The 27014-nt window shown below is 37.8% G+C and overlaps 1 protein-coding gene across 2 annotated transcripts in view; it reads right to left on the minus strand.

Annotated features, from left to right (window-relative positions):
- The window catches only part of cdkal1 (CDK5 regulatory subunit associated protein 1-like 1), a 386640-nt gene that overhangs the window by 122058 nt on the left and 237568 nt on the right, over window positions 1-27014 (minus strand). For both annotated transcript variants that reach the window (XM_041793396.1, XM_041793398.1), the window contains exon 10: window positions 21198-21343. In XM_041793396.1, coding sequence (XP_041649330.1) covers window positions 21198-21343 — 146 coding nt within the window. The remainder of the gene's footprint in view (window positions 1-21197; window positions 21344-27014) is intronic.

Below are 27014 nucleotides of genomic sequence, written 5' to 3' on the forward strand. Positions count from 1 at the left end.
CAGTGCTAGACTTATTGACACACACAGCCAGGTATGAAGCCAGGAAGGCTCCCTCCCTCTTTCACTGCTTCCTGGATTAAATCGCCTCTACACACAAACACACTATCACAACTGACAGCATAAACAAAACACAGGCTTAACTCCACATAGTATTCCCTCACATTTGTTAATGAATTTAAAAGTGGAAGAAAAGTATACTTTGTACCAGAAAAATCTCAAAGCAAATATGCACTAATGACTATGTTCTTTTAGTGCTAACAATGGGTTGGGATTATTATGACAACACCATCCTCAAATCAGATAAACTCAGAGCATATGAGGACAGAGTGTCGAGTTTGTCTTATCCAAACAGATTTAACAGTGCAATAAGGAGGCAGGAACTTTCCATACAAACAAGGATGATGATTTCTCTAAGTTAATGTTTCTTATTTTCTTGCATTGCCTTTTCTTGGAAGGCTGTGAAAATAACCAGTTGAGTGTAATATGTACAGACAACACAAATACATTCAAACTGCTTTGATTTCATACTCATACTGATAGAAGCATTTGCTTCATAAGTCGTAAGGGTTGCTCAGATGTTCTCCTCATCAGTAGTGACATGCAAAGGCACAAGAGACTGAAATGTTTCTAAGTTGTCCATTTCAGTGATTTTGGCCTAGGGATAAAGCAACATCAGCAGGGGTTTTACACATGTTTTTGTTCACTTCACAGAGATGTGAATGTGATTCAAACACTCCACTGTTATACTGATATTTAATTTGGAAAAGGATATACAACAAGGATAGACTAGATCAGTAGTACTTTAAAAAGGAAGCAGGATGTGCTTGCAATTATTATTATTATTTTTTTTTTCCTTTTAAATTGTTATTATTATTGTTGTTGTTGTTGTTGTTTTTGTTAAATTTAATGCTCCCTTGCCCCCTCAGGTTGTAATTTTTACTCAACCCTCTGGTAAGAACATTGAAAATACCCTTTTATTAAAAAAAAAAAAAAAAAAAAAAAAAAAGTTACTAAAAAGCAGTTGTGCTTACACTAACAGCCAGAGCTGAGGGGAGTCCAAAACCAATATCACTTTCTTTTAAGAAACAATGACATAAGCAACTAAAATCAACTTCAAACCATCTAAAAGTGCATTAATTACAGCATGTCTAATTTCTGCACTGAAATATCTACCAAGGATCATCAACTACATTTGTACAGTGGCCAGCTTTTTCCTATAATGATGCTATTGGGGCCGGACTTTGAAATGAACTAAAACAAAGACATTTTGGTCTTATTAACACATTTTTAAAAATAAATTTGTTTTCTTCTGAATGTATTCTATTTTTAACCTCTGAAGTGAGTTCATTCCCTATACCTTAGCCAGCAGCAAGGGGGTGATTGAGATATTTTAGTTGATTATTTCTGGGGCAGTTTGGTTGTCTATTACTGAGTTTCATTCTGTATCATGATTAGTAAATAACCCTGCGAGAAACAGGTTTTTTAGTATTGTTCCTTAGTCTGAAAACCACCTGAAGTGGAGAGAAAACCACAATTTTAATCAAGAATGATCTGATAAGTATATATTTATCATGCATCATATTTGTTGATAATGACTGACAGGTGGATTTCAGCAGAATGAATCAAATATTAAAACAATCTGCATAAAATTGCTTTAATCAAAACTGGATTTGGGTTTATTTTATTAGCTATATGGAATTTAAAGACAGATATAGTGGATATACATCAACATTCCCTCTGCATATTTCTGAAGCTGATAATGTTCTGGGGGCCGGATGAGAAGACGTGGGGGGTCTGATGTGGCATCGGGCCGCCAGTTAATGATCACTGATCTATACAAATAAAAATGAGGTATAAGGAGGGTAAGGAGGGATAAATGGGAGAGCTTTCTGCGGCCCAGCCAAACTGGGGGCCCATGGCGGTCAGATAAATCATGGTCCATTGGAAAGCAAAGTTTGATAACCATATCTTATTATTTTAATGATTAAAACCACATTTATCAAAGCAACAAATACCTTTAAAAATTGTTTATGCCCTTAAAAAGCCTTCCTCAGAATGTAAACCATTTTTCCTAAAACAGAATTCAAACTGGTTTAAAGTGGCAAAAACAGGTCAAAAGGGGCAAAACTGGGTTAACAGAAGTTAAAAAAAAAAAAAAGAGGAAAGTGGCCAGAAAGGGTTTTGGTAAAAATTAGTGAAACAGGTGGGGAACTAGGATTGAAAGTGGCAAAAGTTGGTTAAAAGAGACCTAAAATGGGAAGAACGTTGCACAAATTGGTTGAAAGTTGCAAAAAAAAGCAGAAAAACTGGTGAAAGGGGGTTATAAGTGGCAAAAAATGTTTTTAAAGTGGGAAAAAGGGCATAAAAATAGCCAATTGCAATTGAAACCGAAGAAATTGGCATAAAAATGGTGAAAATTTGTACCATTTTTGCCATTTTAGTGGCAAAAATGAGATATCAGAGGTAGCTATGGGCAGATGGTGTCAAAAATAGGTAAAACTTGCAACAATGGGGGGAAATAGGATTAAATACTAGGAAAATGGGCAAACAGAGGCAAAAATAGAAAGTGTCAAAAATGGGCAGAAAAGTACACAAAAATTTTTGAAAAGTGCCACCAAACCTAGCATAAATGCTACTGCTCCAACACACATACATTGACACTATCAACAAATCACAGCTGTGGAGGGCCCATTCCCTGGGATTGTCTTTTAAGGAAAGAGTAAAGCGCCTTTCCTGGTTTACGCTAAGAGTGATCCGAAAATGCACAGTGAGTAGCTAGGAATGTTTACCAGGATGACCACTATCATCAGTGTTTATTCCTCATTTGGTGAAATTCATCCATGAAACCAAATGTGTGTGTACTGTTTTCATAAATACCATTTTGTAAATAGCACGCTACTTTTGTTGAACTAAGTCCTTAATTCAAAACAAGTAATCAATGGAGGTGAACAAGGCTGAACAGCACATCTTTACTTATCATCTCTTGTTACTGTTTGGATTGAGAGCTCCCTGGAAAAAGAATTTACCTATGGTGTTTTTAAAAGAAGAGAAAAATTTAAACATATTGTCAAATTTGAACTTTAGCACAGATGTTTCTCAATCCCTTCCCTTCAGACATTTCTTCCTGTCAACAGTATTTCCAGGCCTTTGGGCGAATTTCCTCAAATTCAAGGCTCAAGGAAGAAAACACATTTTCAACACAAAGGACAAGTTTTCAATTAACAGTTGAGATGATGTGAGCTGAACCAGAGCATAACGAACACGAGATGACATGCCCATCATGTGGACATCCTATAGAGCTGCTGAAAGCAGAGTTCAAAGACTCACAGTGTTTGTCAGAGACAATCCCTCTGCCTGAGAAGACTAAAACCGGCTATTTGCTCTGCCTGTTTTTTTTCTGAACTGTGTGGTTAAATATGGGTTTTAAATCAAAGACAGAGAGTCAAAACACACAGAAACCCTGACTGCTTCGTTTACTTTACCTGCTGAATCATCAGCTGGAGGGGAAGGAGGTGAGGAAAGGTGGGGGTAAATTGTTGACAAGTCCCACCAGTATGGCAGGTTATCGCGGCAAACCTGTCTCACTTCCCGCCTCTCTTTTTCCCTCCCATTTTCCCTGGCTTGTCTTATCTGTTTTTTCTTGCCTTTGTTTTTCTTTTTTTCAGTGCCCTCAGGGAGCTGCTACCCCTCCCGCTACCTATTCCGGTGAAACATTAGCCCCAGCTGATACCCTAAACCTAAAGTGTGTGAGTGCGTGTGTGTAAACTAATGAAGGTACGTCTTCACTAACAAACAGAGTTAGAAACTGGCTCCACACACACACACACACACACACACACACAAAGTCAGTCACGCTACTGATGCATGTGTCCTGCGGTAACCCAGGGAGGTTTGATATAACCCTGTCACTCCTCGTGACTAATAGAGATGACTAACACATGCACACACAACAGACGATACACAGACTGGAGAGTCTTGGAGCTGTTTGTTAGGAGAGAAAGAGTCTCAATACTCCAGAGACTGAGACACATACACACACAAATACAGACTGAGGGTTTATCATCAACAAGTTCTATCAACAGTCATGGCGTCTCTCTGCTAACACTCGGCGTCTAACTCCTAACACTTAAAGGCACCCATGATACAAGGAAGCCTAAACAAACAATTAATGACTGCTTGCTCTGTCAGGGGGGGGTCAGACAGAAAATATAATGAAATAGTATTTTTTAACTACAGGGCTAAGACAATTGGCTGTTAAACTTGTCCTGCTAAATTTGAGCAAAAAAAAAAAAAAAAAAAAAAAAGATTTTTTGATAAAGTTACATTAATAGTTGTCTTTTCCTTAGTAACTAACCAAGCAAAAGCATTTAAGTTTTCTCATTACAAATGTAAAAATATAAAACCAGCAGAAACGCTTGTCTTGACTTTCATTTTGTTCGATTTCTTCACATGCCAAGTGGATCTTTTGGCCAAACCAGAGGGGATAATGATACAGAGCCACCTGAAACTGGTATTTGCAGATATCTGCACTGTGTTCCAAATCATTATGCAAATTGGATTTTAGTGTCATAAACATTCAGTTTTTTGTTTTTAAAATTAAACTCATGGATGGAATTGTGTTTCAGGGCTCTTTGGATCACTGAAATCAATCTCAGATACCTGTGATCATTAGTTTGCCTAATTAAAGGAAAACTACTTAAGAAGGATGTTTCACATTATTAAGCAGGCCACAGGTTTCAAGCAATACAAGAAAGAAAAGGGATCACTCTGCTACCAAAAAGCCTCAAATAGTGAAATGCCTTGGACAAGGTATGAAAACATTCGATATTTCATGAAAACTTAAGCGTGATCGTCGTACTGTGAAGACATTTGTGGCTGATTCAGAGCACAGACTGGTTTGTGCAGATAAAAGCATTCTGAGGAAGGTTTCTGCCAGACAAATTCATCGGATTAAGAGAGCAGATGCTAAAATGCCATTACAAAGCAACAATCAGGTATCTGAAGCTGCTGGTGCCTCTGGAGTCCCACAAACCTCAAGGTGTAGCATCCTCCAGAGGCTTGCAGTCGTGTATAAACCTACTATTCGGCCCCAAACCAATAATCACAAGCAGAAAAGGTTGCAGTGGGCCCAGAAATACATGAAGACTAACTTTCAAACAGTTTTTTCTTACTGATGAGTGCCATTCAGCCCAGATGGAGGAGTTGTGGATGGTTGGTGGATGACCATCAAATCTCAACAAGGCTGCGACATCAGCAAGGAGTTGGCAGAGTCATTATTTGGACTGGAACCATAGGGAGAGAGCTGGTAGGCCCCTTAGGGTCCCTGAAGGTGTGAAAATGACCATGGCAAAGTATATAGAGTTTCTGACTGACCACTTTCTTCCATGGTACAAAAAGAAGAACAGTGCATTCTGTAGCAAAATGATCTTCATGCATGACAATGCACCATCTCATGCTGCAAAGAATACCTCTGTGTCATTGGCTGCTATGGGCATAAAAGGAGAGAAACTCATGGTGTGGCCCACACCCTCCCCTGACCTCAACCCTACTGAGAACCTTTGGAGCATCCTCAAGCTAAAGATCTATGAGGGTGGGAGGCAGTTCACATCAAAACAGCAGCTCTGGGAGGATATTCAGCTTTTAATTTCAGTAAATATGACCTCCAAATACTGCAAAATTCAACAATGACCATTTTCAGTTCTTTACAACTTATAAAATGTTTTGAAACTCTGCTTTGCATAATAATTTGGAACAGTGCATTTTGATTTTTTTCTATTTTTGGAAAAAAAAGACATATCATTGGGAGGTTTGTTTAATAAAATGTGCATTATGCTCTAATGGTTGATGACTTGAAAATTACACTGACTGCCTTTTGTATCAACTATTTAGGAAAATCAGAGAAAAAATGGCATTTGCATAATAATTTGGAATGCAGTGTACATCGGTAAAATATGTTTGCAGTTCATTTCTTGAAGACCCTGTTGAAGGACACAGGCTGAAATGGAATGGTCTAATCAAGTTATTCTGTGATCTTCAACTATTCATGAAGCTTTCTGTTTTCACATCGGTAGAGTAAGTCATAAACAAGATAAACACAGTACAAGTGCACCTTAGGTTTGTGATTTTTAAATCCTGGTTTAGCATTTCCTTAGAGAAAATACCCTCATTTGCACAGAATGCTTTAAACATGAATTTTCCTGGCTGTACAGTGAATCAAGTCACTTGTAGGAAGATTTATTGACGTTTAACTTAGGAAAAACAAGGCTGTGACAGCAGGAAGACGCAGACAACACACGTCTGTTATGAAAGCTGTGACGGTGCGTGCAGCTGCACGCAGCAAAACATGCCACCAGTATGAAACGGGCCTAAGAGTTTTGCATACTTAAACTAGCAAGAGGTGTAGCTGGTTTTACTGTCAGGTGGGCTAGTTGAAGCTGTCTGCCAGGAGGCTTTACTTGTTGCTGTTTAGATGATGAGGTAGATTGGTGTTTCAGCAAAAAACGCTACTTATTCAGCCTGCATCAGCCTCATTTCTTTGCCTGCCTCTCAATGAGCCTGAAGTTAGATGAAGCTAGCAATAACAATATGCAAGCAGTCTATAATTGGGCTTAAAATGCCTCTTCAGAAACTGGTGGATGAAATAACTGAAACTGCACTGAATTTTTTAATTATCTGTTTGGTTTCATTTTTTTGGGTTTGTGTTATTTTCTGTTGTTTCGTTTTTGTTTTTAAAAAAAATGGGCTGCTTTTGCATTTATTGGATATGACTTCTCATGAGAAACAGAAAACATGGGGAGAGAGAGGGAGAAAGACATTCAACAAACATGCCAGGACCTCTGACCGATGAACCAAGGCCTAGAGCCTCTTTACATGGGCTCCCACTCCATCAACTGTGCCAAACAACCACCCTGTTTAACACAATCTATGTCAAAAAAAGGCTTCATAAACTTTTTCTCTGAGTAAAATACTGTGTCATCTCTGTTTTTAATGCTTTTTAATATAACATAACTTTAAAGCAATCCTTTATAAGCAATATGGCTATTAACATTAAGGACGAGAACCATTAAGCTATGAATGAATGAATGAATGGATATTTGTGTGTCATTTACATAACCTGTCACACCTGGAAATATTCAGATACATTACTTCAAGAACAGTCAAATATTCCTTAAACCAGCTAAATTCAAACAGTACAGTTCAATAATATCATCTAATCATGTCAACATAAAATATCTTTGGATAAAAAACTAAACAAAACAAAAAAGCAAGAGCTAAAGTACAAGAAATAAATGATACATTTACTATAAATGGTCAAAATAATTGATCTATTATAAATAATATTCCATTCATTCCCATTCCAAATAAGTTTTCAGCAAAACAAAGAACAAACCAAAATCAGAGTGATTGTAACAAATGATTGTCCTTCATATAAATCAATTTTTTTCAAGCAACGTTTCCTGTAAATCACGATACAGGGGACAGTATCAAAAAAAATACACTCACAGATCCTTTCATTCTCAGACATACCTCTGTATCTTTCTGTTTTATCATGTAGAGGTTACCACATCTCAACTGTGCAGTCATCTGTGCCTTTTGGGCAAGTTATACTTAACATATTTTTCACATTTATGATCCTTCTTAAAAAAATCAAAAAGTTCTCAGTTTTGGCTTCCACAAGATTTCTTTCAATTCACAATTCTGTACTTGAGAGCTAAACTCCTCTAAATCTACTATGCCAGCCAAATCCAGGCAGACAAATGAAAACTCTTTCCATCGAGAAGGTGGCATGAAGGTAATTATGGCAGCCTACTTCAAATGAAAAAAGCCATCTTTAAGGTGTCCTTGCTGAGTTCTGTTTAAACCAAGGCTATAATTACTTGAGCTTTGATTGAACCAAATACTCAATACATGAGGAAAGGTACCATTTTTTTTCCAGCAATTAAAAACAAGAATAACTTTTAGTATTTTGGCAAGAGTAAAAAGAAGGCTAAGAGATGAGAGATCTGAGCCCTCTTTGTGAGAATAAGGAATGGATGTGAGGTCCATGAATCATCATGCCGGGTCGTTTGAACAGCTGCACATCAAACATGAGTTAAGTGATAAAATCTTATGTTCACTTTATAGGTAAGAGCTAAAACCTCTTGAGTTATGCTAATAATGTGTTAAAAAAGGACCACACAAAGACTTGCCTGTCTCTGTTATTTGTGTCTACTAGAGATCATCTTGGAATAAAATTGTGTCTGAGAAAGAGAAAAGAGACAAATTGCTTTTTCCCTGTGGTGTTTAAGCAACAATCAAGACAAAAAAGCAAAATGTTTCAAATAAAAGACAGTTAAATCGCAGCTATTAGAGCTATTGCAGCACTTTAAGAGGGTGAACAGGTTCATAAATTAAGAGACTGGGTAGAAGGAGAAGAATTCAGTGTTACTCTGGTGTGTTAGAATTATCTTAGAGGACTCATTTCACTGATATCTGAATACCAGATGAACACAACCCATGTAGAAACATCACAATATTTCTGATATCTTGATGGATTAAACCAATGAGGTAATGGGATGAAACAAGGCGGATTGGAAACCAAATCCTCTCATGGAGATTGTATGTGGAGTGCTGGGTTCCCAGAGGTTAGGTTAGAGGTCAGCTACCGAGATCTCACAGATTAATCACCTGTTGACCTTTCAAAGTCCCCATTCCTTCGGGACTACACCTGGAACCGCTGGACATGCCTTTAGTATTATGTAAACTTTTAAGTGCAAATCTACTTGGTAATTTTTGGCCAGACAGCATTAAAGTTGATTTCCCTCTTTTCTGTGTAAGTTCATCTGAAAGCGGGTCATTCATGGTCTGGGACTGAAGGAGTTATTAAGGGTCAGGATGACAAATAACCTCTTTGGAACACAACCCACCACCCTGAGGGAAACAACAGAAGGTCTGAGGGTTGCTCAAAGTCCAGCCCTTCAATATCATCTTCTCTTTCTTTGTAACATGATGGCCTACCCCCTCCTCTGTCTGCTCAACCCCACTAACCCGGAGTTCAACATGAACACCACCAGATTCTGCTCCTTTGCCCATACACGCACAACCAATCCCCAAAGCTCAAACGCAGAGCTTTTCTTTTCCAGCCGTTTCATCTTTGGCCCCTGCGAGTCAAAGACAATCCTCAAGAGTCGCCGAGGCAAAGTCAGCTCAGATATAACGGCAAACTACAAAACAACTGTGGAAAATCCTCTGACCATGTTCACTCCCTCTGTAACAGCCTTATTCCACCATAACAGGATTTTCTCCATATGTGATTACAAAAAGACTGCACTTCATTATGTGATTTTAATTGATAGAACCAGAGAGAAACGGGTGTGAAAAATATGTTCTGTGTTGGCAGACGAGGACAAATTAACCATTTTAATGAAATAATTATTCAACTGATTGTCTGAATTATGCACGGTGGAAAACAATTCACTTATAACAACTTAGAAAATTAGTCATGTCATTTGGAAAAGAGTATATTCAATGCAAGTTTTCTCTGTGGATATGTATGAATTTTAGTGGAAAAGCTCTTTGAAAAAATGTTGCAGTGCAAAGTATTTAGTCCTAGTTCATGTGGTAATCATATCATATTTCAACAGAGTAAAATGACAACACAAAAAGCCTCTTATATTATCTGATTTTAGTTGAACTATTCCACTGACAGCAATTTGTATTTTAGTAGGCTTTTTGTTTTCTTGCACCACATCCACAGTAAGACCAAATCAGTTCAACTTCTACAATGAGCACAGTCTTACATGACACATTAGTGATTTTCTCTTTCAATCTCACGTACACATGTAAGGATCACAGAAGTCCTGATTTTCCATTTCATTTAATGTGTGTGACTTAACTTCCAGCAAGAGATCATTTGATCACTGGGGCCCTCAACCTTTAAGAAACTGTTAACCTTGGTAAATTTTTAATTGTAGAACAAATCAAACAGTTTGAATAACCCTTTGTAGGGTCATCGGTGTGTCAAATTGACTTTTCAATCCTCCTAAGAGGGCAGTGATTAATTCATTTCAGTGCAAATAAACACTAAACTAGTGGCCTTGTTTTACTTTTCACTTCTGGAATTTGCTCTCACAGCCCTGCAATCTTTTCAAGTAGTTTAGATCAGTGGTTTTCAAACTTTGATGCCCCAAGCACCCCTACAATCAGGCAAAGTCTCAAGGCACACCATATACAGATCCAAGCAAGACAGCCTCTTAAATGTGTTACAGTATCTTTAGGTGTTCTATAGTTGTAATGACTAACTTCTACAGTTCAACTAGACTTATTTCATCGCACACCATTTGCAAACATCTGGTATAGATTTATTATTCGTAGCACTGATTTCTGAACAGCTGAATTTCCTGGTTTCATACCAAAATTACAATCCAGATGTTATTCACATGGCCAATGTGTTTCATCTGTAACACAGAAGGTGAGAATCTCAAATGTTACATCCTACTGCTATGTCATAGGAGGAGGCTTACAGACAATTCTGACTCACCACACAGACATTGGACAATGAAAATTTGAAAAGACTATTAAAGTTAAAAAACTGCGGATTTGAAGGCAGGACAGGTTTTGATCTGCTGATGTCGCTAGCCACTCCTGGAGTCTAAGTGCCAAGTGATGATCTATTTATCTGTGAACATGGCGATGGGCATGACAGCAGCACCTGCTCCAAACCTACATCCCTCGAAAAAAAAAAAAAACATCTTAACCCTCTGAGTCCTACGCTATATTTTAGACCATGTTGTCTTGCCTGGACTTCCATATGTCCTAAAAAAGCTTGTTAAACATCAACCCTGTGGTGCTCAGTTAAACTCTAAACATTTGTTCATCAGCACAACCTGGGCTTTGAGAATACGTGAGCTGCAGTAATGTCACTTGAATTTTGAAAACAATTAAAAGACAACAAAGACAAGAGAAAAAAAATTAAACACATTAAAAGTCAAAAATTTTTATGTCAAATTTGTTCTCCCATCTGTTGGGGCCAAAAAGGGATTAATCATTCCGTGACAAAAAGTCTATCACATGTTTACAAAAAAAGTCATAGCATTTCTTTTGTTAGCTTTATATGTGCAATTATTCAAAGCAATTCCAAAAAAGGACAAACCACAGGCTCTCTGTCTCCCTCTCTCCATTGAGAGCTATTCGGGCTATCTTCACCAAAATACACTGTACATGCGCAGAGTGACAAAGTATGACACAACAATGAAGCAGCCCACCATTGGTTGTTACAGCCCAGACACAATGCATTGTGGGATACAAAACAGACAGTATGTTGGATAGAATTAGCTGCTAGCGGCAAAAACAATCTAAAAATCGATTTAAAAACGGAAGAAAAGATGTTCAATTTTGGAGTTACTCGCTTGGATTTAATTTCTAAATGCCCTGGAAAGTCACCCTCGCCCCAGGCTCACTAGATAAGTTTTTATGGTTCAAAAGGGTTTAACTGTTTGTAACCTGTGTCTCTTACTGTTTTATACCAAAACATCTGTCTCAGGGGGTTAAAATTGTATCTTGTTTTTTTTTGTTTGTTTGTTTGTTTTTTGTTTTATGTTCTGATCTATAGCTCAGTAGAGCTGAGGGTTTTTTGACTCACAAATGGCTCTTGATTTGGTAACAATTTGGCTTTCAAAATGTGGACTGAAATGACAAAGGATGGAGGAAAGGAAACTGGCACTCAAACGGAAGTCACCTACCGCTTCTTACATTGAAGAGCTGTTGTGTAGAGCAGGCTTGTTTGTGAACGACTTGTCATCACTGGGTCACTTGCCTAACAAGGTTTATTCGGTTGACAGTGCATCAGTATTCCAATTAAAAGCATGTTTGTGACAAAATGTGGATTTTCTTTTTAAGTTAAAGGGGCTCAGCTAACCTCTTAAATCAGTGCAAGACCCCTCTGGACTTTTGTCTACCTTCAGCTGAATAGATTACACCAGGCGTTAAGAGGCCTGCAGTACTGAGTATCTGAGTTAATGATTGCCTCAACATCAGATGAATCTGTTAAACTGTTGTAAAAATCCCTTATTGTTAAATGCAGAAATCATATTCAATACAGCAGAAATTTTCTTATGATAATTGCTGTGTACAGGTCCATTTAGAGCTGTAAAGTACTAACCTTCCTCCGTTCCCATTCATTCTTAATGGCTGTCTCCACTTCCTGACCCCAAACAGACATTCAGGATCACATGATTGCAAACAAATATATTTTTTACTTTTCTGAATATTAAGAGTGAAACATAATTTATGACAAATGCTGACACTGTGCAAGTGCTATTGTCTTTTAGTTTCCAAATTAGCTTGATTTACACATTTACTCTAGTTTTAGGAGAAGTTCAAGGTTCATTAAGCCTTTTAGTGAACAGATGACTCCACTCTCTTAGTAGGATTGAGGTCTGTTTGCAGAGATGGCACTGAAACCTGAAAGCAAACACATCACAAGATGAAAACTAAAAGAGAAGGCTACCAGCTATCTAACACGGCTCAGGTGAGGTTGGCTGAAGTTTCTAATAGAGTTCAAGATCCTCCATCCTGACGGATGTCAAGGAGGGAGGTCTGATGTGTGTCTGCGTGTGTAGTGTACCTGTGCTGCTTTTCTGTGATAAGGAAGGCCAGAGGCATTTGACCCCTTCTGACCTGAGCAGTGCTGGTGGCATTAAGCTGTTTGTAAAGAGAAATGCATTTGTCTTCTGCTGCATGTGTGTGTCAGTTAGATAAGCTCTGACCTCACACATACCTGCACAAGGTTCCTGTCCGTCACATTCTCTGAGGTGAACTTTATGTGGCTCAACAAAGGAGTAATTGTGAGAATCTGTTTTAACAGACACCTGTGAGTCTGAGTCACGACCAAAATCACACAAAACCACACAAAGACACACACAGGGCTTCGCCTTTCACCTTGAGTTGTTCTGGTTTGCATGATTGCACCAGCGTGAAAAGAAGAGTGAATCAGTAAAAGCACTTTACGACTCTCTCCCTGTCTCACATACACACACAAACACAGCCACACGGCGCTGTGTGGGGTCTTCTTTAAAGTGTTTGAAAGAGAAAAAAAAAGTCAAAAGATCAAAGTTAGACACACAAATGTAGCCTGTGGCGTAAAGAAGAGCAAGTTTAAATTATCACAAATAAAAGAAGATCAATCAATCTGAGGTTAGGTGATGGCAGCATACAAAAGGACACATGTATACGAAAAATTCCCAACAATATGATATAACAGAATGGTTATTTTCACAACACTGAAACCTGGGGCACTACGCCCTCCCCATGTACATGTGAGCCTCATGTACAGAAGCTGTTGTCCTCCAATCAGACAGCCTGGGATCATATGTGGCCTGTGGCTTCTTTTCTTTATGTCATTCCTCTTTCTATGTGTCAAGTTCACTTTATCACTACAGTCACTCTATGATCTGAATACATACAAAAAAGCCCCTTTAATAGATATTTTAAACCCCCACACAGAAAACAGCACAAAGAGAACATACCCACTATATTCCTGGGAGGTCTACTGTACAAATGACTATGGGTGGAACTTCAGGTGAAGTGATAGCAGTCAAAAAAAAATATGTTTTTCTCTGCAGCTTACTATAGGGACTTATCATCAACAGCCGTTGTTCTGAAAGGAATGAATGAGAATCATAACATGATATTGCCCTTATGTCTGTGGTCTCACACATTTTTAAAACTGTTTAAGATTTGAAAATAATGTAGTTTTGGTAAGCCTGAAAATAATGTAGTTTTTGGTAAGCCTGACCACACTGAATATTCGACCAAGCAATTAATGGATGTCAATAAAGTTCACATATCAAAAGAGGGACTAGTCGGTGACATAACAATTTCAGAAAATCCGCAAACTAATGTTAAGGCTCTGACAGGGCTCTACATCTTCTAGTTTGAATGCCAACTCCTTTAACAAAACACCATTATCTGTACACCTATGAAAATATGAAAATACTTATATGAAGCTAAAAAAGTTAGATTGATATTGTGTACCTTATGAGAGGCAGATTCTTAATTTTCCCTTTTGACTAGAGGGCAGAGGAATAACGATATCCCAATTTAAGTGTAACAGATGACTTCAACATATTTTAATCTCCCAATTGTTCTAATAATCAGGATTAGCATCTTGTTACAATGCAAAATTTTATTTTGTTAGAGGGCATTGGAAGACACTCACAATTTACGCATAGTACTAAAGGGGCTAGGAATAAGTTGGATAAAAAAAGCTAAAATGTGGCTATTTCATTGTTTTTTTAAATTCTACCCCTGTTTTGAACTTGGTTACAGCAACACTTTAAGAAATAAAAGGGAAATTGGCAAGTAAAGATTAGCCTAATGAAAAACCTTACTCTTAATAAGATTCATAAGTGTCAGGTTTTTGATAAGTTGAGGGAAAAAGACACTGCTATATGAAACACTGTGCTAGAAAAAAAGTGTAGCAATTTATTAAAAAAAAGTTCCTCAAAAAAAAGGCAGGGAATCAGTGAATTTCTTCGACTACATTGCTCCAAAACCACATATAAACACTCAGAGAGCACTATGATGTTCAAGAAACCTCTTTCCCCCTTTAAACCTTTCTCTTTATCTCTTTTTAAGATCTCTAAACAGCTTCTGAGAGACTCATATCTGAGGACAAGGCACTTTAAAAACACTTCCCTCAACAAAAAAGGCCTGTTTGTTTATGTTTCACACAGACAGACTCCAACACTCTCTCTCTCTGACACACACACACACAAACACACAGTGGGTGTTGTTTTTGGCCTGTTCTAAAGCCTTGGCCTCTCTCCCAGACCCTGACCTGCTCCCCAGCTAAAACTGCTGCAGCCAAATGGGTCAGACCACTGGACGTGTGCGCAGATTGATTTCACACAACCAATATCACCCGTGTGTGTTTAAATGGGTGTCTTCGTAACAGTAGCCAAAAATTGAGTAACTACACACACTCACACAAATAGCCACACAAACATGCACAAGGGTAGCCAGACAGTTTATGTAAACAAGATTGGATGACGCGCAATACTGCGTATGGAAAGCTTGTGTGTGTACTTGTGTGTATTATGTATGAACACGTGTTTATGTGTGGTAGTTTTGTGTCTCCCATGAAAGTTCTATTCTTTCAGCCACTACTGGACATCAAAAAAATCTACTAATGGACTTTTCTCAAGGCTTAACAGCTACCTTTAATACAATGCAGTGTCTACGGGCACACACAAGCACAAAGATAAGCAAAGCGTTTTACATATTAATAAAAAAATGTGCATAAATATTCGAATATTATTCGAAATCTGTAAAAAATAATAAATGAAATTTGGATGGGACTGTAGATAAATATTGAGAGCCCTAGTTTAGAGTGCAGACTTACTTAATGCATCCTGACTGTCAGTATTTTAGCATGAATGAAAGGCAGATTATCATTTCCCGTATGCATTTCAAAGTAAAAGCGCAATCTGTTTAGTTGGTCACCTGTTAAGCTGTACAGATGTTTCTTCAAGTTCAATTTTCTTCACAAGAAACAGATATGAATCACGTAGGCTGTTAATTAAATATAAATGATTTAAATCATAAGGTTAAAGGTGATAATTCTTTTAAGATCTCTCTTTCTACCGCTGTCTCTGACTCTTTCATGCAAGCAGTGTATTTGCACCTGTAAGTTTCTAAAGTTCATGTTTTAACATACGAATCTTGAGATCAGTACAATGATTTAACCACCTTCATACAGGTATTACAAAAAGCCAAAAAGGAGGAGTTATTATGTGTCACGGATATGCATTAAGTTGAGCACACATCTCTTTATTAAAAACCTTTATAAAAACAATACTTATTAGCATGTTATGATAAAAACATGGCTGCCTTTCATGAAACACAATAATCTACTACTATTTAATCATTCAAAATTCACACAGAATCAAAATGACAATGATTATAATCAAAATTATCATGACTAGGATTTTTGCCATCATTGATGTAATAAATTCATCTAAACACCTTTTAAGAGTTTGTAATTTCTATCATGTATGGTATGTCACCAGGCTCTTGTCTGACTTTGTTTTGCAGCACAACTTACAGCTGTGGATATTATGCAATTAACACTGAGGCAAAAAAAAACAACAACAACAGACAGACAATTGGAAAAAAAAAGAAAACAGTAAGTGGCTACTGTTGTTCAGAAATTGAATTGCTGGTGTGATGGATGATTTACAATTAGGTAAATGGCATTTTAAAGCCAAAATGTAGTGAGTGGTTCACATTAAATTAAGAGTACCAAGTGAGAGAACAGAAAAAAGTCAAGACTTTAGAGATCTGGATTTAGTAATATTAAGAACAATATCTTAGATAGTAATGCACACTTTCACTCCCAAAGAAACTTACACATTCACAAGAATATTTACAAAGTTGTTCTCCCACTACTTCAGGTGTCAGTGGTTCAATGAACTCTTCCCATGAAGTAAAAAAGATACAGTTTGCTGTAGAAGTGCAAGCAGTGACCTATATAAAGATTTTACATTTTCTATAAGCCTATGGCCTGACCTACATGAAGCAGCTACATGAAATCTATTGATTGCTGAAGCACATGGATCTCATCCGCTTAGAGCAAACTCGATGTTAACAAAATGACTTTAATCTGCAACATCAAAAAGACATGTATGTGGACATATAGATATTAACATCGAAGACTTATACATGGGAAGCAGGTCAACAGATTTCAAGAGTGAAAAGTTCAAACTTTATTCGAAGCATTCAATGTGCTGAATAAGGTACCAAATCCTATGATTATCTAGATATTGATGGAAGTAAATCCATGCCCATCCCATGATTTGACTTTGGTTCTAAAGCATGTACTTATAGTCCGTCTTGAGCGTTGTTTATCTAAGTCCCTGACATATATATATAAAAAATGAGTAGTAAGACCTTATAGTATACTAATCTTAAAGCATGTATGATGTCATTTCATTTTCCAGGAAAAGGGAGTGCTCAAAAGTAATACACAATAACATGTTAAATATGCAATGGCACACATAAACATGTTTCTTCTAAATCTCACAGTAATACCTAGAGACTTAAGGCAGAAATGTGACCCACTCTTCTTAATATGAATCCCTTCATCGGGTATTATCGTGGCATCAATTCTACATTTATTCATCCCTCCCTATGTGCATTGCTATAATTAATCATTCTCAAATTCTATGAAAGATTATCCTTCATACAGTAAGAGATTAATCATTTCTTATCTTTTGCATCATGTCAGAGGTCAAATCTATGTATTATGGGCACATTTATAAACAGTGGCTTTCTTAATGGGGGGTGGGGGAATATTTAATCAGTGCAAGGCAGTTGTAAAAGCTGTGTGTGTTTGGTTGTTCATTTTCCTTTAGTTTTTACACAAAGTGTGCCAAGAATCAAGTGTCATGTCATTAAAAAGTGCTTGTTTTTAATGTTTAGAACTAACAAAGAGAACAGCCTGGGCCTGCTCTTTCTGGTTATAAATTGGTGCTGTACCAATAAGGACAGATTGATTGTTTGGTTGACCAGTCACCTTTTACTTCTTTGATTGCAAGTTTTTTCTTTAACTTAATCTAAGAATTACTGCCATACAAATAGAAATTAAACATCCACTTGTTTGCTGCTCTCGTTTGTAATGTTTGACCTTGACGACATTGTCTGCTTAATTGTTTGTCTTATTCATGTTTCATGACCACACTGAATGATATTTTTAAGAAATGTGAGCATCATTGAAGATAGTTTCAATATAAACTTAGCGCAAAAAGTAAGGGAATTTGTGTTTGGTAGATTATTTCTTTGTTGTAACTATTCTTCTTAGCAATAAATCTTATACCATTGGAAAGCCTGTTTATTACTCTTTTAAATAATGCCACATTTGTGAGGAACATGCATTTGTGGGATGAGTAGCAGAGCTGAGTATGTGGGTTGCGCCCATGAAAAAGTTGCCAAATCTTCCCTGCCAATGCCAAACAGCTTATTTTGCTGTTATTGACCTTTTTTTGAACTTCTGGGCCCAAGGTGCTGCCAATCAGGTGCCTGATTGGCATCTGATTGGCAGCGCCCGTGAGAATGGGCCCTGCTACAGTGGTCAGTAGGTGTCTGTTCAAAGAATCGGCATGCCACATTTGAATGATCTGGATAGGGCCCGTGCAATAGGGCAGCTTCAAGCAGGTGTTCCGCAAAACCAAGTTGCAGCATTGTTTGGAGTGAGCCCTAGCACCATCTCCAAACCGAAGGCCAAGTTCCATATAATGGAGGATGTCAGAGACAGGCCGCAAATGGGCGTCCCAAGAAGACAACACCCAAAGGACACCGTTTCCTCATCCTGTCAGCACTTAGGTACCGTAGGCTGTCTTCCACAGATTTGCAGTCAAGGTTTGCAGGACGATATGGCCAACAGCTCTCTGCACAGACAATCTGGGACGAACTGCACGCAGTCAATCTCCGGCCTCATAGGGCTGCCAGGAGGCCTGCCATGACTGCTCTTCACCGTCAGGCCCATTTGGGCTGGTGTCGGCAACACGTGCACTGGAACCTGAACATGTGGAGGAACGTTATATTCAGAGATGAGTCCAGATTCTGCCTACGGCAGTTGGATCATAGGGTCACAGTGTGGAGAAGACGTGGAAAACGCTATGCTGATTGCTGCACCGATAGGGTAACATCTTGTGGTGGAGGCAGTGTGATGGTGTGGGGTGGCATCTCCCTCAGTGGAAAAAAAAAAGGCTTGTCATCATTGGAGACAATCACAGAGAGATATAGATATGAGATTCTGCAACCAGTGCTAATCCCATATCTCCACAGTCTGGGACCCAACCCAAGATGACAATACTCGCCCCCACAGAGAGGGGTTTATCAGACTACCTCCAGAATTTGGGAGTAGAGAGGATGGAATGGCCTGCCAGTAGTCTTGACCTTAACCCCATTGAACACTTGTGGGATCAACTTGGGCATGCTGTTCGTGCCAGAGTGACCAACACAACCGCATTGGCTGACTTGCGACAAATGCTGGTTGAAGAATGGGATGCCAGGCTGGTGACCAGCATGAGCAGGAGATGCCAGGCTGTTGTGGCTATGTATGGTTCTACCACACGCTACTGAGGCTCCTGTTTGTTAAATAAATAAATTGTCAAACTGCCAACATGTCTTGTTTCTTCAAACTTCAATCATCCAATCCACCAAACACCCAACAAGAGTCAATGGCAGAATAAGCTGTTCGGCATTGGCAGAGAAGATTTGGCAAATCTTTCATGGGTGCAACCCAGATACTCAGCTCTGCTGCTCATCCCACAAATGCATGTTCCTTACAAACGTGGCACCATTTAAAAGGGAAATAAACAGGCTTTCCAATAGTATAAGATTTATTTCCAAGAAGAATTGTTACAACAAAGAAATAATCTACCAAACACAAATTCCCTTACTTTTTGTGCTAAGTTTAGAATCTAAATACAAATCCTGCTAGACTGATAAAGCACAAATACATGAGGAATACTACCCTTTAAATTATAATTATTACTAAAACTCTTTACAATAACCATACAGCATGCAATGACAGTCTGTTTCCTCAGGTAAATTTAAAAAAAGGGTCTACGGGTCAACTGGGGACTAAAGAAAACCTTATAGCAATGAGGAGAGCTTGCTCTCTCTTATTAGTAGGCAAATCAATTCATAAGCTCAAAGCACATCTGCATTGTTAAACAGCAACTCAGCCACAAAGCAGAAGACCATGTAAATTCACAGAGAAGGGTCAACGACTGCTAAAGTCGGCAACACCCTGCTGATCCCTGCTGAAGAGTTCAAAACTTCCACATTAATGTCGCTCAAAAACTGTGCAGCAGGAGCTTCATTGAGTGGGTTTCCATGGCCAAGCAACTGCATGTGAGCCTCACATCACCAAGGCTAATGCCAACGTTCAGATGGAGTGGTGTAAAGCGCACTGGCGCTGGACTGTTGAGCAGTGGAAACGTGCTCTGTGCAGTGACGTAGATGGGTGAGTCTGGGTTTGATGGATGCTGGGGGAACATTCCCAGTCTGACTGCATTGTACAAACTGTGAAGTTTGACAGAAGAGGGATAATGGTAAGGGGCTGTTTTTCAGGGTTTAGGCTAGGCCCCTTATCTCCAGTGAAGGGCAATCTAACTGCTTCCACATACAAAGACACATGGACGATGCTATGCTCCCAACTTAGTGGCACCAGTTTAGGGAAGGCCTGTTTCTATTCCAACATGAATTTTACCAGTGCACAAAGCCAGAATTATAAAGACATGGTTTGAAGAGTTTGGTGTGAAAGAACCTGACTGGCCCACACAGAGCCCTGACCTCAACCCATCGATCACCTTTGGGATGAACTGGAATGAAGATTGTGAGCCAGGCCCTAAAGTCCAACATCAGCATCTGACCTCATAAATGCTCTACAGAATGAATGGGCACAAATTCCCACAAAAACACTCCAAAATCTTGTGGAAAGCTTTCCAAGAAGAGTGGAGGCTGTTATTGCAGCAAAAGAGGGGGAAACTCCATTGAAGTACATGTATTTGAAAACAATGTCATTACAGTCCCTTTGGTGTAATGGTGAGGCGGCTATATTTCTTTCTCCAAATAGTGTATATTAGTTCACTTCTATCGTGATGTGAAATTCTAACATTTTTACATCTCTAATTACTTATGGTTTGAAAAAAATCTCAAAGTTAGGGAGATAATGAGAAAAAGTTAAGGTAAGCAATGCAAGTCAGACATTTTCCAAATAAATACCAAAAAGCAGAAATTTCAAATCTATAGCACAAGCAAATACTACAACACAACCCATTCAGAAACTGTCCTGCTAATACAAGTCATCTTATTCAGGACAAAGAAGTACATCCAATGAGCACTGCAGTACGGGGCTACAGTGCATTCACACAGTAGTAATCACAAGTGTTTTCCTTTTCTCAGGTTAATGGTGGTTTTCACTTGTGTTTGTTTATGTCCATAAGAAGACAAATCTAATGGTTTTTCAAGTAGTAGACGTTGTCAAACAACAGGCACATACTGAAACTCAAAGCACACTCAGGGTTTTTCACAAAAGCATGCTGAATCAAATGAGAAAAATAATGTTAAGAGCCATTTTGTTTTCTAACATTCAATACACTTGACACTGTAGCAACATGAGTCCATTAAAAATCCATATCCTGTCTTACCTCTCCTTGAGGAAGTCAACCACTTGTTTGAAATCTTCGATGCAATATTCTCTCTTCATATCCATCAGGACGCTGTCTGAGGCCGACTGAACAGGGACATGAAGGAAGGCGTAGACGCGTGGATGATTCAATATCTTTGCCATCTCCTAATTAGACAAAGAAGAGAGAAAGGGGAAAGAAAGAGTTAAATTCTCATATTTTCTGTGAGAAAGGCAGAAAGAAACAAACTAATAAAGCCAACTTAATTTAGAAACACTTTAAAAAAGACAGTTAAAAACTCAGGGCTTAACAATGTTGGAACAACATATGTATGTTATCTAAATTGAACTACTTTATACAGTAATATACATTTATATAGACCTGAGAAAATGAGAAATTCCCAGCCTTTAAACAGCTATAATTTTGTTATTGTCATCTTGTACTATTAAAATGATTAATCAACTCTTAGAATATTAGTTTTCTATGGATTGACAGAATTAATACTAACCAATTAATATAAGAATAATGGTCGACAAACCAAGGACAAAAGGGCAGATATCCTTAACAAGTAATGTCCATACACTACCAATCTCTCTTCACTGTGAGTATTTTCTTTGACAATAAGGTTAGTTAATTCAACCAGACGTCTCTGATGAATAGGAGCTGCTAGCATTGAATATGTGAAGGTTCCATTAACATTCCTGTCTCTTTTATGTACTCGTTTTCACTTAAGACCTTCTAAAAGAGACTGCCTCGTTCCCTTATTTCTCTTTTTGTGTACAAGGAAAGAAAAGTAAAGCATCTCAGATAATTCATCTTGTCCACACAAGATCCAAAGTCATAGGATTCAAGGCTGAGCTGGTGGGGGTTCTTTATGTCTGAAAAGTCAACAGCTTTTACTGAAGCATCCAGGTCCACATCTCTGGTCAAAATGGTGAGTAGGGAAAAGGAAAAACACATCAAGTCTACAATTATCTCAGTAAGGATGTCATGCTATTAGGTTCCCTTTTGTTTTCAGGAGGACTACATGAGACATTTGCTGGCTATAATGTCTGCAATCTTTATTTTAAAATACAGGTTTTGAAACAAAAAAGGAATGAAAGAAAGGCTTATATTTTCTTATGAACACTTTGACTTGATGAAACACAAAGATATATAAAGCTGTGACTCTTCAAGTGTAACTAAACCCAGAGGCCACTTTTTTTAGATGAAAAATACTGAGCAGTACTGTTAATCAGTTATGGTCCAAAACTTGACATTTTCGCACAAGGTATGTAAATTCTATATTTCTTGTATTAAAACTGCACATAATGAGTGCCATCTGTCACCACAACTGAGCTCAACAGTTACTGCCCACTTTTATCCCAACCATTTACTTCACTCCTAGCGCTGACAGCAGAGTTTTTTATCAGATGACTGTTCATGTTAACATACAGGTTTATAGTCTGACCATAGATGACTCAGTCTCACTCGTCTTCATGTCTTTTCATTAAAAAATTCATTCAGAAAGTATACTGAGGAGACTAGGTTTTTGTTCTGTTGTGACTTCTTATCTATGGTCTACCCTATTTAAACTGGAGTACTGAACTATGTTTACATTCCCTAAGAACATTATGGGACTGGAATGGCTATTCCAGTTATTAGTCAAGCCATCAGGCGTTGCTGGGGGAAGAAATTGTTGTTTTAGTAAAACTTTTTATTTTGATCACAAAACGTATGAAATTATAAATTAGTAGTTTTATTAATTATTTTCGTTGGCAAGTGACCATGGTATAAGTGGGCTAATGTCATTCAAGGTGTCCAATTACCAGGGATTAATTAATTAATTGGACACCTCTTTGGCATTAACCCTTACATACACTTTAGAATACGTTGTAAAAGATTTTGTTGATGTTTTCCTTAATCAAAATCAGAGTGATATAAAAAAATGATCATTCCCTTCAATAAAATTCATATCGAATTTGCAATATGAGTCAAATCAAAGCGATTAGATACTATTTTCAAACGTTCAGCCCTATTTGTGACTCCGAATCCTATTTACATCCCCCTTCAAAAGTATTGGAACGGTGGGCCCAATTCCTATACTTTTGCTGTAGACTAAAAGCACTTGGGTTCGACATCAAAAGATGAATATGAGACATGAGATCAACATTTCAGCTTTTATTTCCAGGTATTTACATCTGAATCTGATACACAACTTAGAAGATTGCACCCTTTGTTTGACCAACCCATTTTTCATGTGAGCAAAAGTTGTGTCCTATTACACTGATTATTCAAACAATAAATACCACTGACTGTCTACGCTCAGTTTCAGATTTGGGTTTTGCCTGTATATACTGCATCTGTAGGTAGAGATGCAATCCTGGAAATACCTGGAAAAACCTGGAAGTAAAAGCTGATCTACTGTCTCATATTAATCTTTTGATGCCAAACCAAATGTTTTCAGCCTACAGCCAAATTAAAAGAATTGTCCTCACTGTTCCAATACTTTTGGAGGTAAGTGCACTTCAATGTCAATTTTTTCTACCATGGTCAAAAAACAAAACTAATTAAGATTTTTATTTTCACACTACAGAACCGAGAAAATCATCTTCAAAGTAAAGAAACAGGACATATATTTCTCTGTCTCAGATGTCTACGAAGAATGACAGAACTGACGGCATTTTAAGATCGAAGCACTTCGTAGAGTAACAAGCTTTTTGGTTTTATTTTCATTCCTACTTCCACTTCGTCAGTAAAAAAGCTCGATAGACTTCAGTTGTTAGATCTTTCTGATGGACATAATCAGGATGCTCTCATTACCAGGCTAATCACCACAAGGAGGAGTGAGAGAAAAAGACAGGGGAGGAAGAAATGATTTAATGATTTCCTACTAGAATATGCTGATTGCAGTCCGTCTTCTCAATTAGGATCTATTGTACTATGTTCCGTACTTCATACATGAAAAAAAAACAAAAAAAAAACTCGTATATGTGCGTGTGCACTCACACAGACACAGCTCAGTTGCACTGCACCATGGGGGGTTGACCACTGGAAGCTCCAAATTAGAAAGAATTAATTTGGTTGGAAAATGGAGCTTGATTGGTGACAGAAATCAGATTGTTCTGAGTGTGTGCATGTGTGTGTGAGAGTAAACACATACTGCACTAAGGCATGCAGGAATACCAGTAAGAAACAGAGCAAGGATGTTTTAGTCCTTAATTGCCACAAATTATTCCTCAAGAATTTAGTTTCTCATTTTCCATAGTAACATATGTAAAAGGTATCATTTTAAGATCCAGTGCTTGGCTTTAGATTCTCTAACCCCTGCTGCTCGAGTCTCATTCAGTTCACTGAAAATGATAACTTCACAATGATTGCAACACAGCCTACAGCGTGTGTGCATGTGTCTTGCAGGGGTGAGTGAGGTCTCAGCGGATGGCATGCTAGTTTGAGTAGCAGGGCACTACTGCTGGCAGCTGGCGATTAATCTATAAGGGGAGGACTTTTCATTCACACAGGCCATTTATCATGTGTGTGCGTCAGTCTGACAGTGCGTCCCATCCTCCAATGATTATACAGCACACTGATATGAATCTCTTTTGTTGCTGATCCCTGTGGAGCTGAGGCCTTTTCAGTGTTTGACTGCTGCTGACAGACAGTTTAGTGAGTCTAAAGTGAAAACAATGCTGTGATGAAGAAGATACCGCTCAGTTTGCCCGGTGGCAAAAAAAAATTAAAGTGCTGTTTTAATGCATCGACTCCTGGGTGGATAAACTATCCAGCTCAAAGAAGAATTCAAAAAGCTTTAATAAACCAATCAAAAATTAGTGCATGTGGGATTTTTTGTTTTTATTTTATCACTTTTGACAGTAAAGCAGAATAATATTGTTTATCTCTCCATGACACTTTATTCCTCCCCCATCAAGCTTCTCTCTCTTATTCACACCAACACACACAAACACAATCCTTTCATCTTGAGTTGATGGTCTCAGATAGACACATTAACCAGAAAAGATCCATCTTAACTGGCTTAGCACAAAGTGTCTAAGATCTGCCTCCTAAAATCAGATACGACAGAAAAGAGATAGAGAGCAGCCAGCCACTTCTTTAACAAGCTAAAAATGGTGTGCTCCTATGAACCATGCTCCTTCATATCAGTCATTTCATTTTAGCACTCTAAGTGAGAATTTCATCTGTTTTTCCTGCTCTGTTTCATGAGTTCCTGTCCAGCAAAGGAGTTTCTAAACAGGGAGCTTACAAATAAATAACTGACTTTCATAAAAAATGTATACCACTTTTATTTAAACATCAGCATGCAAACCGATTTTGTTATCTTAACACATACTGTAACTCCCACCAGTGAAATAAACATTTGAACTGTTGATTGATTCAGGCTGAATACATTTTTAGTAAAAGGCAAACATTACTTATAGTCCAGGAAATCTTTACATGGCACAAAGACAAAGAGCACAACAGTCTGTCCACAATGTTCAAATACTGCATTCAGTAAGACTTAAATGTTTATGTTCATGTATTTATATAGTTGGAACACCTTAATGGGGAAAAGAGGTTTGAAATAAGCTGCTTAGCCTCCTGCTAGAGGGACTTGGCCCTCAATAAAATGACACATTGGAAGAAGGGATGGCCCTTGCAGTCAATATATAAATATATCTGCACAATATTATCAGCATGATAACGGTCTAAAATAGTCTGAAAGCTGGTCAGAAGCAGAACAAGGAGATCTACCTAACTTTTAGGGTTGTATTTCTTCTTTAATCCTTCTTCCTTAAAGTATGCTCGAGGAATGACAGTTTTAGGCCTAATCTACAGTTAGTTTTAGGTTTTTCACCTGACAAGAATGTGGATCGTTTCAAGCACCATCTCAGAAAATCACCCTGCAAAGCTGTAGTTAAATTAAGAGAATGAATTTTATTTTGAAAGTATTTACTCCTTAAAAATGTGGAGGATTTTTATTTAGCATACAGAAACAATAAATTATGTATTTTATTACAAAACGTTTATATTTGAAAATATTTAATCATTTATGGTGGAAAAGTAGACAGGTACAATAAGCAAAGGTTTGGTTTCATAGATTACCAATTATTTTCACTACCAAATGATTTTATTTTTTTTTTACCCTCCATAATTTTGCTTGTCCCATTTCTCATTGCCTCAACTGTCTTGAAAATTGCATGAGGTTCCCAAAGTCAGGAAAAATAATGTGAATTGCTCAGTGTGTGCAATCTTACACAGCTAAAATGTACCACTAACAGTGGATCTTAAGCAGACATCACGTGACTAAACAAAGACTAGAAAACCCAATGATGATATATGTTATGTTTTGAGGTGTGGTGAGGGAGGGACTGGGCTTGAAAATATTTCATCTGCTAAAGGGAGCCCGGCATAAAACTTTCAGGAAACACTGCCTTAACTTTTGAACCAGCCTTTAGTATTTCTCAACAAATAAGCAATAAACAACTATACATTAAGACAAACACAATATTCGTTAGATTAAGCTAAGGCTGAACACTTTTGAAAAAGAATATCTAATTGATGTGAATTGTTGTGTTGAAGGGAATGATGATTAATATGACAAAATATACAAAAACAAAGTAATTAGGATTTTTGAAAATAATTCTGGAAAAAAGTGACACTTGAACATGTGTAGAGCAGAGCACTTCTACCTCAAAAATGCACTGAACTGGTATTTTGACACACGTTTCAGGTCAAAGAAATATTGTGCCTTTCGCGATTTGAAAACTGCAGTAAGACGTGTGATTTATTCAAAATTTACTATGAAGGCTTAAAACATTTTTATTTATATGGATGACATGAAATAACAGCAGCAAACAACTG

This window comes from Cheilinus undulatus, linkage group 8 (assembly GCF_018320785.1).
Source record: "Cheilinus undulatus linkage group 8, ASM1832078v1, whole genome shotgun sequence".
NCBI classification, from domain to species: domain Eukaryota; kingdom Metazoa; phylum Chordata; class Actinopteri; order Labriformes; family Labridae; genus Cheilinus; species Cheilinus undulatus.